At 50.0% G+C, this 13,261-nt stretch overlaps 1 protein-coding gene across 10 annotated transcripts in view; it reads left to right on the plus strand.

Moving 5' to 3' along the window:
• Nucleotides 1–13,261, plus strand: part of CPT1C (carnitine palmitoyltransferase 1C) — a 69,971-nt gene that overhangs the window by 46,028 nt on the left and 10,682 nt on the right. For 7 of the 10 annotated variants that reach the window (XM_083582794.1, XM_083582796.1, XM_083582791.1 and 4 more), the window contains 6 exons: nucleotides 2,336–2,500; nucleotides 4,474–4,608; nucleotides 5,340–5,492; nucleotides 8,379–8,492; nucleotides 9,320–9,412; nucleotides 10,605–11,543. In XM_083582794.1, the coding sequence (XP_083438920.1) occupies nucleotides 2,336–2,500; nucleotides 4,474–4,608; nucleotides 5,340–5,492; nucleotides 8,379–8,492; nucleotides 9,320–9,412; nucleotides 10,605–10,703 (759 nt within the window). In that variant the 3' untranslated portion in view covers nucleotides 10,704–11,543. Of the gene's footprint in view, nucleotides 1–2,335; nucleotides 2,501–4,473; nucleotides 4,609–5,339; nucleotides 5,543–6,627; nucleotides 6,663–8,378; nucleotides 8,493–9,319; nucleotides 9,413–10,604; nucleotides 11,544–13,261 lie in introns of those variants that run through there. The other 3 variants (XM_083582792.1, XM_083582800.1, XM_083582799.1) reach the window with 3 other exon arrangements.

Consider the following 13,261-nt stretch of genomic DNA (forward strand, 5'->3'; position numbering starts at 1 on the left):
CCTGTGGCCAGCATGACTAAACCGTTTCTGGTGCAACGGTGATGGAAGCCAGAGCACACGGAAACGCCATTTACCTTCCCGCCGCAGTGGTACCTATTTATCTACTTGCACTGGTGTGCACTCGAACTGCTAGGTTGGCAGGAGCTGGGACAGAGCAACGGGAGCTCACCCCGTTGCAGGGATTCAAACCGCCACCCTTCTGATCGGCAAGCCCAAGAGGCTCAGTGGTTTAGTCCACAGCACCACCCGCGTTGAGTAGCCTAAGCTCAGCTGAGGAAGTGCCAGAGGACACAGATGTGGTTATGAGCAGTGTGGGAGCTTGGAGATGCCCGAGAGAGATGGAGGTTTCTTCCTTCTGTTACTGTTGCGGTATGCTAAGGGTACATACAGACACGGCAGCCATCTCCATCTTTTCTGTCGAGGTGAGCATGGCTTTCACCCATCTTTACTGTTTCTGAGGTTTTTGCTGCAGGACTGGCTGCAGAGAGTAGTCCCTGGCTGGTGGCCAGTTTTGTACAATGTGAACTGGCTGATGACATCTGTATTCCCTCCTCCCCTCCACCCAGAGCATTTTTCAGCGTTTCATCATGCTTTTAAAATGAAAAAGTGTCACTGTAACAATCATGCATTTATCCATTCACTGGAAGACTGGTGATGGACAAAGCTTGTCCTTCTCTTCAAAAAGATGGGGGGAAGCAGGTCCTGGAAAATCAGCAGCCGTCATCCTTGATGTTGAAACTGGGCAAACATCTAGAGGAGATGATTAAGCAGTCAGTTTGCGAGCGTTTAGAAAAGAACGCATCGATTATTAGGAGGCTGCTTTAGTTTACGGATAACAAATCATTCAAAATTAATCTTACCTCCTTTTTTTGATACTTGCTAATTCGGTAGATCGTGGGAATGCTGGGGACACAGTATATCTTGATTCTAGGAAGACATTTCACAAGGTCTCCCATGATAAGGTTGCTACAAGGTGGTAACGTGGGCTGAGTTAGATTGGGTGGATCCACATCTGGCTGATCAACCACAGCCAATGAATGGATACTAATTATTGACTCTTTGTCAGCCTGGAGGAAGAGCTTAAGTGGCGTGCCACATGGTTCTATCTTTATCCCCGTGCTATTCACTATTTTTATAATAAAAAGGGGGTTGCGCAGTGCAAGAAAAGTAATGAATGGGTACCAGGAAGGTACCTATGGGCAGGCTGTTTCTGTCCTGGAGGGCTGCAGCTAAGGGTCCAATGCCAAAGATGTCACCTGGGCCTCGTGACAGAGTTGCATCAAAAAACATGGTGGGCAGAGGAGCCTTCCCAGGTCACACTTCCTACAGGCCCTTCCTCACCCCTTCCTTTTTTGCCAGGCTAGAAGGTGTCCTTAAACTCTTAACAGTGCATCATTCTTGGGTGGGGAATAGAGTGTGAGTTGTGTAGAAACTGGCTTACTATACAAAAGGGAAAAAATGGCAACAAGTATTACTATTTACTCGCCCTTCAAACTAAGGTCCCAGGGTGGGTTACAATGATTTATAATGCAGTCGTACCTTGGATCCCGAACCCCGCAAACCCGGAAGTGAGTGTTTGCGAACATTCTTTGGAACACGAATGTCCAATGAGGCTTCCGATTGGCTGCAGGAGCTTCCTGTAGCCAATCGGAGGCCGCGCCTTGATTTCCAAACGTTTTGGAAGTCGAACAGACTTCTGCTTCCAAGGTAAAGGTAAAGGGACCCCTGACCATTAGGTCCAGTCGTGAACGACTCTGGGGTTGCGGCGCTCATCTTGCTTTACTGGCCGAGGGAGCTTGCGTACAGCTTCCGGGTCATGTGGCCAGCATGACTAAGCCGCTTCAGGCGAACCAGAGCAGAGCACAGAAATGCCGTTTACCTTCCCGCCGGAGCGGTACCTATTTATCTACTTGCACTTTGATGTGCTTTCGAACTGCTAGGTTGGCAGGAGCAGGGGCCGAGCAACGGGAGCTCACACCATCGCGGGGATTCGAACCGCCGACCTTCTGATTGGCAAGTCCTAGGCTCTGTGGTTTAACCCACAGTGCCACCCGCTTCGAGGTACCACTGTACAATAAAACAGTTTCAAAATGCATTAAAACTGTTTCAAAAACTGAGAGTAGCCAACCAAAATCACAAAAAATATATGAGGTACGTGCTGAAAATGCACATCTCAAGCGTCAAAGGTAAAAAATGCTGCAAAGAGAGCAACTCCATCTGGAATTGTGTTGAGCACCATCTCACCTGGCAGGTGAGCCCTGGCCATTGGTTACTGCTTCCCCTACTGTCTGCTCTGTGTCCTCATTGCCTCCTGTTGCTCCCCTTTTGTCCACAGTGCCAACAGGTAATCCTGCAGTCCTTGTCCGTGGCCTTGGCCCTGGCTAATGACATAGACTTCAACGCCTTCCCCTTCAAGGAATTTGGAAAAGGCCTCATCAAGAAATGCCGCACCAGCCCAGACAGCTTCATCCAGCTCTGCCTTCAGCTCGCACATTTTCGGGTATGTCGCTTGGCGAGATGAAGGTACTGGCAGGCAGGGAGGCAGGCAAGCAAGAGGCAGAGTCCCTAGGCTTGGCTGGCCCCCAAAGTGTCACAACCACCAGCCAAATGCATGGGAGCCAAAGCCTCTTCTCCCCAGGCCAGACTGGTTGGTAGCTCTGGTGAGATTTTTTCCCCCATCAGTGGGAACCAGCTGGAGCTGTTTATTACCGTATTTTTCGCTCTATAGGATGCACTTTTCCCCCTCCAAAAATTAAGAGGAAAAGTGTGTGCGTCCTATGGAGCGAATGCAGGCTCCTTGGCTTCAGCGATAGCAACGCGAAGCCTCCGAAGCGCAGAGGGAGCACTCCCTCCGCATTCCGGAGGCTTCACGTTGCTTTCACTGAAGCCGGGAGAGCAAGACTCCTGGCTTCAGCAGAGAGGGAGAGCTGCGCAGCGCCCCTTCAGCCAAGCGGGAGGGGAAATGGAAGGGGCTCCGTTTCTCCTGCTGCTTCACTGAAGGGGCGCTGAGCAGAGAGGGGGAGAATTTTTTTTCTTGTTCTCCCCCTCTAAAACAAGGTGCGTCCTATGGTCAGGTGCGTCCTATAGCGTGAAAAATACGGTACTTTTAAAAGCTTTCATAGAATCATAGAATTGTAGAGTTGGAAGGGACACCCAAGGTCATCTAGCCCAGCCCTCTGCAATGCAGGGATCTCCACTAGATCATATATGACATCAAACCTCTGCTTAAAAACCTCCAAGGAAGGAGAGTATGTTAAGTATAAAAAAGGACCCCTGGATGGTTTAAGTCCAGTCAAAGGCGACTATGGGGTGTGGCACTCAGTATAATTAATGTTTAATTGCACACCAAAATGGAAAATGCTTGTATGTGTATTGCTAAGGGTTTAACACTGGAAAATTTCGTTGAGGTATACTAAAGTTAGGAAGAGCTCTCTAAGCTCCTAGATGGATTGACAATTAACTGTTGATGCTCTCTGCTCTTTCACGTGGTGTTTGACTTTAGATCACATGAGTAAGGTATTTAGTTGCAAATCACCATTTTGAAGGGCCTTTTGTTCCCAACCACAGTGGGACAAAGCTGTTCAAAGGAGTCTCTCCAGGAGAGAGAAACAGCTCCAGGCTAATGAAGGCTATAGAGATTTTAGGTCTGTTTGGAGTAATCTATTATCATTAAGGTGAACCTATAGTTTGACAAGCATGTGTCTTATTTAACTATTTGGATGTATCATTATCTGTTTCTGTACCTATTTTGAAGAAGATTCTGTAAAGCTTCAGAATCATATTTATGTGCCTGGACAATTTTTATTCCAGGAGGAATCTTTTTATGCATCCATTTGCTTCAAGCTGTACAGTATTAATATCTGCAATAGAGTACACCACCTCTCTTGGTTGTGATTGTATGGATGGGATAATTTGAGTTCTTTGATTTTATGATGGCAACTCAGCTTCCCCTGGCCTAGCAGGGCTGTTGTTCTGTGCTCACAATTTGTGGCAGCTGCATTATAGCTTAAGGTAAAGGTAAACGTACCCCTGACCATTAGGTCCAGTCGTGGACGACTCTGGGGTTGCAGCGCTCATCTCGCTTTATTGGCCGAGGGAGCCGGTGTACAGCTTCCGGGTCATGTGGCCAGCATGACTAAGCCGCTTCTGGCAAACCAGAGCACGGAAATGCCGTTTACCTTCCTGCCAGAGTGGTACCTATTTATCTACTTGCACTTTGACGTGCTTTCGAACTGGTACGTGGGCAGGAGCAGGGACCGAGCAATGGGAGCTCACCCCATCGTGGGGATTTGAACCACCGACCTTCTGATCGGCAAGTCCTAGGTTCTGTGGTTTAACCCACAGCGCTACCCACGTCCCTTGCATTATAGCTCAGCTATAGATTAAATCTTTTCCCATCGCACTTCACCCACAGATCCAGAGGCAAGCCTGTCCCCTATACTCAGCCAAGCATTCCTCTCTCCCTTTTTTTAGGACAAGCAAAAGTTCTGCCTCACCTACGAGGCATCCATGACCCGTCTCTTCCGGGAGGGCCGCACAGAAACAGTCCGTTCCTGCACCATTGAGTCATGCAACTTTGTCAAGGCCATGATGGATCCTACCCAGAACGTAAGTCTTGAAATGCAGCCTTTGCCAGAGGAATCAGATCTAAAATGTCGTGTACATTAAGAATAATCCTGCCTTCTGGAATGAAGTAATCAAAATGGTCAGACTTGCATAAATGAGCTGCGCTTTAATGTTTTCAGTATTCAGTTTCTCCTCCTTACCTCTTTTTTTTTATTGCAAAATTTTCGATTTTACATTTTAAAGTTTGGGATCAGGGATTGACATAGGAGACCATAGCATGAAGATTAGGAGCTGCTCTCCCATACATACAGTGCCACTTCAGATGCTGTCTATCTTCTAAGTGCCAATTCTCGTTCAACGAGGACTAGGTGTTCTTGGGAGTTAGGCCAATACCACCAGATTAGATGCTCTGCTGGATGTTGTGACTTCCGCCATCCAGATTCCCAGTGTCCTTACTACCAAATAGATGCATGGGACCCTGATAGGGAGGAAAGAGCAGTGTGTGCTTATACCATAGACACCTGCTGAGCCCCTCTGGGGAAGGCATTTCACAATTGGGGTGCCACCACGGACAAGGCCCTGTCCCCAGTAGCCACCCATTTCCCCCTCGCCTGGGGGGGAGCGGTCAGCGGAGGAGAACCTCTTGTAAGTTGGCCACACGGGGAGAGGTGATCCTTCAGGTCAATAGGAAAGGAGGAATCAGCAGAGACTAGAAAATGTGAAAGGTACAGCATCAGCTTTTTTCAGCATCTTCACCTGCTGTTCATATCCAGGATGGCACAAGGTTACGTCTGTTGCGTGTGGCAGCTGAGAAGCACCAGAACCTTTACCGGCACGCCATGACAGGTGCTGGCATTGATAGGCATCTCTTCTGTCTGTATGTCGTCTCCAAATATCTCGGCCTAGACTCCCCCTTTCTGCACGAGGTAAGTGTTGTCGAGTCAGGGGTGTGTGTGTGTGTGGTGCTAGGGTACGTGTATGTAAACGTAAGGCTAGGGAATGTGGGCATAGTCAGCGACGCATATATTCCCAGGGTATATTTTGAACCAATCAGGAGTGTGGAAGTCCCCACCTAACATGTTCTTGCCCAATCGAAGAAAAGCAAGAAATTGGCTTCACTGTACTGTTGATTGGAATTAGCGTATTTTTCGCTTTATAAGACGCACCAGACCACAAGACGCACCTAATTTTTGGAGGAGGAAAACAAGAAAAAAAATATTCTGAATCTCAGAAGCCAGAACAGCAAGAGGGATCACTGCGCAGTGAAGGCAGCAATCCCTCTTGCTGTTCTGGCTTCTGGGATAGCTGCGCAGCCTGCATTCGCTCCATAAGACGCACACACATTTCCCCTTACTTTTTACGAGGGAAAAAGTGAGTCTTATAAAGCAAAAAATACGGTACCTTGTTTGTTTTTAACAAAAAATTCTGCCTTTTACTGAGGTTTTTTTTGCTTGCTCTGGTTCCTTTTCCCAGGAGTTTTAAAACATGCCATGGCTGCGCTATCCAGAGGTGTTAACCAGACACATATCTGCCTTGGTCATTTTTTGTTAGTCATCCACATTGATATTTTGCGTTTTGGTCTTCAACCGGTGTTGAATTTCACTGCCAACACGAGCTGCGAATCGTGCATGCTCAAATTTGTTGTCTGGGTGGGTCATGGCATACTTGGAACGCTAGCGAGTCTGCTTATTTTTCCACTTTCCATGGGGCACCCAGCAATTTGGGGACATGTTGACTCATACAGCTGACTGGTTCAAATTTCAGTCTGCCGGAGAGTTTGGGAACCCCTTGCTGGGATGTGAAGAACCACAAAGAATCTGAAGCAGAGATTTGCCAGTGTGGTGCCTGCTGGCACACACAGCTGTTCACAGATGCCTTTTTCTGGTGCCTGCAGGGTTGCATTTCCCTGTTGGATTTAGGCTTGAAAGAAGCCTTTTGTTGTAGTCAATAGAGCAGGTTGCAGTGGTGGTGGAGACCCATGGCAGCTTCTACACTTTGCAAATGTGCCTGCGGGCAGAAAAAGGTTTGACAACCCCAGATCTAGAGTCAGGTGAAGGACAGGTAAAGGTAGAGGGACCCCTGACCATTAGGTTCAGTCGTGGTCGACTATGGGGTTGCGGCCGAGGGAGCCGGCGTACAGCTTCCGGGTGATGTGGCCAGCATGACTAAGCCACTTCTGGCAAACCAGAGCAGCGCACGGAAACGCTGTTTACCTTCCCACCGGAGCGGTACCTATTTATCTACTTGCACTTTGAGGTGCTTTCGAACTGCTAGGTTGGCAGGAGCAGGGACCGAGCAACGGGAGCTCACCCCATCGTGGGGACTCAAACCACCAACCTTCTGAACAGCACGTACTAGGCTCTGCGGTTTAACCCACAGCGCCACCCGCGTCCCTCAGGTGAAGGATAGGCAGGTGCAGAAAGGGTTGGAAACTCAAATCTTCACCCTGAAGGCGTAACTTATTTGTTGAGGCAGCAGCTAGGCGAAACCAGATGTTATATGGGCGACGGTGTAGTCCAACCCATCAGCTGAGACGGAAGAAAATGCAGCGGTAGGGCTTGTGATAGGGAGGACTGTTTAGTGAACCGGTCCTCATCCACGGATTCTCCCCTAGAAATCCTCCTCACCATAAGTCAGTTCCACCCTACACCCTGGCCAGGCATGTTTCAGAAGTTTACCAAATTTTTTAAAAAAGAAGGATCTACGGGAGTCATATTTACTGGGATGCACTGGAAGCAGGAGAAGATTTAATCCAACACTCGTCTCACCAGTTTCCCCATGTCAGCAGCTTCTGTGCAAGAGTCGCCGCTAATGGTGCATGTCAGGTCGGGCTTGCTGTGTGTGCAGAACTGGGACTGTTTCTGAGCAATGTGCACACATGTCTCAGAGAGGTGCAGCCTTCCCTCACATAGGTGGCAGCAGGAGCCTGTTGCCCCAGTGAAGGGAATAGGAGAGATCCTCACCATTGGTTGCTGCTAGGGTCTTCTTCCCCTGAAACGTTGAGGGCTAGAACCTTGCTTATCGAAAACAAAATCTGGAAAGCTGGTGGTCGCAGGCACCTGGGTGTGCTGACATCCCGATGCTACAGCTCACAGGGTGAATGGTGTAAAAAGCAAGCCTAGGGTGAGGAAGCTGGGTGATGGCCAGTAAGTTCCAGGAACCCTCTTTTTGGGGGGTGATCAGTGAGTTTGTTGGGTCCTGAGTGAGCACCAGTGGGGGAGGGGCTCCTGGGTGAGAGCCAGGAGCCTGAAAAGTGCTAAGTGGGGACATGTATCTGAGGAAGGAACTTTATATACATATCTATTTATCAGTCATTTGCATTGACGCTTTAATTGTGCACCTTTACTGCTGCTGTTAGAGTTAGCTTGGAGATAACTTTAAGCAGTACAGTCATACCTTGGGTCACACACGCTTCAGGTTGCCTTTTTTCGGGTTACGGACCCGCCGAAACCCGGAAGTACCGGAACGGGTTACTTCCAGGTTTAGGTGGTCGCGCATGCGCAGAAGCGCCAAATCACAACCCGCGCATGTGCAGACGTGCTGCTGTGGGTTGCGAACGTGCATCCTGCATGGATCATGTTCACAACCTGAGCGTCCACTGTATAGGCAGGGTCTTGATAAATAAAAATAAATAGCGTTGCTGATCCTAGCAATGCATAAGAGGACCAGTTTGGGCTGAGGAGTCACAGGCCCTCCTGAAAGATACTGTTTTGAGGGGAGAGGTTCTGTGGGGAGCAGCAAGGGGGGAGGGTACCCATTGTGGCAGAGCCCCTCACCCGTTTGATCCTCGGCCCCTTTCTCCCCTCTGCCAGGTGCTGTCTGAGCCGTGGCGACTCTCCACCAGCCAGACTCCCATTCAGCAGATGGAGCTCTTTGACCTCCAGAACCACCCAGACTATGTTTCTTTTGGGGGTGGATTTGGACCGGTGAGTAGACTGTCTTGCCAGAGTGGTGCATACTCTAGTTATCTCCCGCTTGGACTACTGCAATGTGCTCTACGTGGGGCTACCTTTGAAGGTGACCCAGAAACTACAATTAATCCAGAATGCAGCAGCTAGACTGGTGACTGGGAGGGGCCCCCGATACCACATAACACCCATCCTGAAAGACCTACATTGGCTCCCAGTACATTTCTGGGCACAATTCAAAGTGTTGGTGCTGACCTTTAAAGCCCTAAATGGCCTCTGCCCAGTATACCTGAAGGAGCGTCTCCACCCCCATCGTTCAGCCCGGACACTGAGATCTAGCACTGAGGGCCTTCTGGCGGTTCCCTCCCTGTGAGGAGTGAGGTTACAGGGAACCAGGCAGAGGGCCTTCTTGGTAGTGGCACCTGCCCTGTGGAACGCCCTCCTATCAGATGTCAAGGAAACAAAGAACTGTCTGACTTTTAGAAGACATCTGAAGGCAGTCCTGTTTAGGGACGTTTTTAATGTTTGATGTTTTATCATGTTTTTAATATTATGTTGGGATCCGCCCAGAGTGGCTGGGGAAACCCAGCCAGATGGGTGGGGTATAAATAATAAATAATAATAATAATAATAATAATTATTAATTAAGCTCAGGCCTCCAGGATTCTCGGGGGGTGGGGTGATGGTGGAAATTGGTGGCCGAGTGACATAGAGCTGGCGGTCTGAGAGCCAGCACTCTCTAGCATCCTCTAGGAACACTGCTCTGTCGGATGTGGGAGAGGACAGAGGTCTGGGATCTGAGTTTCTTTTTCAGGCTGTTTTTTCCCTTTCTCTCCACCCGTCAGGTCGATGACGATGGTTATGGTGTGTCGTACGTCATTGTGGGCGAAGATCTCATAAACTTCCACGTGTCGTGCAAATTCTCCAGCAAGGAGACGGTAAGTGGCTGCCAGCACCCAAACCACGCTGGGGTGTTAGGGTGCCTCAGTGGATGGTCAGCAGGCAGGGCTTGGTAGGCAGTGAGATTCTTACAAGCCGCTTGTATCGTCTGCAGGGAGGCACTGGCTCAGGGAATATTTTGTCACGGACTGGTTGGCTGCAGAGCAATGGTGCGAGGAACCAGCTAGGGAACCACCAAGGGAAGAAGGCTCAGAGTCTGGGAAGTGGTAGTGGGACAGCAATGAGTGGTCAGAGGGAGAAGAGGGAGCAGATTGGGAGGAGGAGGAGTCAGAAGCTGAAGGGGTGACAGGGCTTAGTGAGAAGGGAGAGTCTGTGGCAGAGAGAAGCCAGAAGCAGACGGAGAGTGGGATGAGGGAGGCCAAGGGGCAGAGATGAGTCAGGCTGGTGAAGAGTCATGGGTATCTCCTTCTCCTCCTGCAACTAGCTCCCCTTCCCCTTGGTCTCCCAGGACCAGGAGAGGCATGAAGTGGGAGTAGCAAAGGCCAGGCACACAGACGCAGTCTCAGAATGCTTAGGGAGAAACCCTAGAGAGGAGGGGACTTAGGCAGCCATGGAAGTGGCAGAGAGAAGTTCAGAATCAAAAGACAAAGCTGAAGCAGGAGAAGAATCTGGCTGGTGAAGAGTTCCAGGTGTCTTCCCCCTCCTGCTGCAACCAGCTTCCCTCCCCATCGGTCTCCCAGAACCAGTAGAGGCATGAAAAGGGCGGAGGAGTTAGCTTCACATGGGCAGTATCTCAGATTGCATGGGGGAAACGCTGAAGAGAAAGGGACTTGGGCAGCTGTGGGAAGGCTTCCATCTCTGCAACTACTTCATGGGGGCAAGACATATCAAAGAAGAGCTGCTGCGCTCATTAGGCCTGATACTCCTGTTTTTGCTAATGAAGAGTTAACTCCAACTTGCTCAGTGCGGTTTACTGTTGCCTCGCTCCTGTCTTGATTTCTTCCTCGGCTTAGATTGCTCGGCTTAGAGAACTCTTGAGGATTCCCTTGGTTTTTCCCACTGCTTACTTGCTTGAGCCATCTGGAGGGATAACTGGGGCAACTTGCTCTCCTTTTTCGGAGCAAGAAACTTTCCACACCAGATTTTCCATTTTTTAAAGTAAGCTCAGGCTTTGAAATATTTTAGGCGTGTCGAGTTCCCCGATCTCACTCCCCCTGCTTCTTTCTCCAGGACGCACACCGGTTTGGACTTAACATCCGGAAGGCCATGGTGGACGTCTTGGCCCTTTTCCAACTGGACAAAAACTCCCCCGCTGGTCGTGGCCAGTGACTGAATAAACGCCAGCGGGATTTACACAGCCAGCTCCCCAGACACACTTTGGAGTGTGTGTGTGTGTTTTCTGTCCTCTGATCTGCAGGAACATTTTGAAGCGGGGGATGAAGAGGGGCCGGGCTTGCCTGAGGATTCCCACAAGCACAATGGACGGGCATGCCCCTCTTCCCTTCTCGGATTTGGGAGATTTGGACCCTGTGCCGGATGCCACGTAGGCAAACGACCCTCTCCCTCTGCTCAGCATCTCCCTGCTTTTGGGTTGGTAGAAGTCTAAAATGGGCTGCGGCTGGTAGCAAAATCTTGCTTCTTCTAGGGCACATGTGTGGATGGAGGACTGTGGTTTGCTTAGAACAGAAAAGTTTGGCTCTTGGGGAATCTTAAGTGCTCCCATTGCGGCCATCCCAGGGTGTTTTAAAAGCAGCAGTTCCCTTTCCTCTTCTTCTCTCCAGCAGCTAAGAAGCTCTTTCCCTTGTCCACTCCAACCACTTCCACCCACAGCAGCTGGGCTGCGTCCCCTTTCTAGCACTTCCCATTCAAAGGATTCCTTCTGTGTGTCTGCCGCTGACCCTCTGTTCCCCTGAGGCACTGGGGATGGGGTGATGGGTGATATTTAGAGGGGGATCCCCTCTCCTCCAATTCTGGGGATCCAGGAATCCCCGCAAAGCTGGTGCAGGGAGGGAAAGTTGGTCTTAATTTATTGCAGGGTTTTGTACGCCTCTGGGGAAATTTGAGTTGCGAGGAGCGGCAGAAGAAGAACGGGTGGGTCTTTTTTGTTTTGTTTTGTTTTGCTAGCGTCACAGACCTGAATAAAACCACAGGGCGGGAGATCTTACAAAACGGAATCACGTGTGGCCTTTTGTCAACTGGGAGGTGAGGGTCGGTGCAGGTTGTCAGATGCGGCTGGGGGGTGGCATGAGCCGAGAGGAGGGACAGAGCAGCCCAAGCTCTGGGGAGGCAGCACGTTGCCCCATTTAGCATTTTCCGCTTCCAGGAAGCATGTGGCAGCTTGCAGCTTCTGTCGCAAGAGAACGCTGCTCGCCATTCTGTTCCGTTTTGCAATTTAGGCTTAGCTTGAAGCCAAAGGCCTGTTTTCAATGCAATGTCTGGATGCTGCAATACGTGAAATGGAATGTTAGTGCCTAATGTAAGGGAGGATGGGGTGAGGAAGTGAGGGTCCAGTTCCTTTTATTACAGTAGAAGAACGTAAGATGGAGGGCTGTGATTCAGTGAGAAGTTTGAGGTTCTATCGCGCTACTTTAAGCAGCCATGGCTTTCCCACATAGAATCCTGGGAACTGTAGTTTAAGGGTGCTGAGAGTTGTTACGAAGACTCTTAGAAACTACAGTTCCCAGGACTCTTTGTGGGGAAGCCATGGGCTAATTAAAGTGGTGTGTGTTTTATATACCTCCGATGCTGCCTGAATCTTGGGAATTCTGGGTTCTTCCAGGCTGCCATCACGGGCAGTGAAGGGTATTTAGACGCAGTGTTGGCCTTTGTGCAATTACAGCACAAAGCAGGTTGGAAGTATGAGTGTGTTGGGTGTTTGGAACTAGACACGGCTGCTTCGTATGTGCCCAAATGCCCAGATTTACTATCCGTTGCAGCTGCCAGGAGAAGTGCCTGCACTGGACCTCACCACACTGCCTCGCCTTCTGAGAACGCAAGTTCGTAGCAAAACACATCCTTCAGGTCTCTCATCGTCCACGTGAAACTGTACTTGGTTCACATGTGCCAAGCCAGCTTTCGAAAAGGTGGTCTGCTGCCTTCATAGGAGGCAATGGTAGGGAAAGCCATTCCTGCAGAGAGACCTGCTGGCTTCCTGCCGGCTCGACTGCCATCACCGCGTGTGTGACGGTTCTCATGTTTGCTTGACAGCTCAGGTGCAGAGCTGGGTCTCTCTGCGAGGTATCTCAAGCAAAGGAAAACAGGTCCACGTTTCAACTCCTTCCCCAGACACTGTGAATGGAGCAAACTGTATACTGTGCGAAATTCAGAGGCCCAAACTGCATATTGCGAGAAAGATGGCAATTGCAGCCTGTGCTCTTTTTCGAAGAGGAAAAGCCACTCCCAGTGGGAGCAAATTAGACAGGGAGAAGCAATGAGTGTTAAGTTATTCACCACTCCACATTTGCCCTCAACTGGACCCCCTGGCAGTGTTTAAAATGCATGCTCGCTGTGTTGGAAAATGAGGCACAGGGTAAAAGCTGCTGGGGATCTGGAGCAGGGCAGCAGCCAGCAGAGGAAGATTGAAGCATGCAACCCTCACCTGCAGCTTCTCTGATCTCACTCTGTGCATCTACACCTCCCCACAACTTTCCTTGCTATCCATCCATCCCCTTGCCTCCCGCATTGAGCTGTTGTCTGCTGGAATAAAAATGTATGCACCCAGCACATAGGGCCAGATTCAACTAACCCCATCCCAATGGTGCCGTGGGGCTTCCACCACCCTGCTACCCTTGTGTCTCCCCCAAATTCATGCTGGGGGGAGGAGAACCCCCAGAAAGCCAGCAGGAGGAAAAGATGGGGGAGCACTCTGTCTTGGAAAGTGGAAAGGC

This window comes from Podarcis filfolensis (assembly GCF_964270895.1).
Source record: "Podarcis filfolensis genome assembly, chromosome: 13".
Classification (NCBI taxonomy): Eukaryota; Metazoa; Chordata; class Lepidosauria; order Squamata; family Lacertidae; genus Podarcis; species Podarcis filfolensis.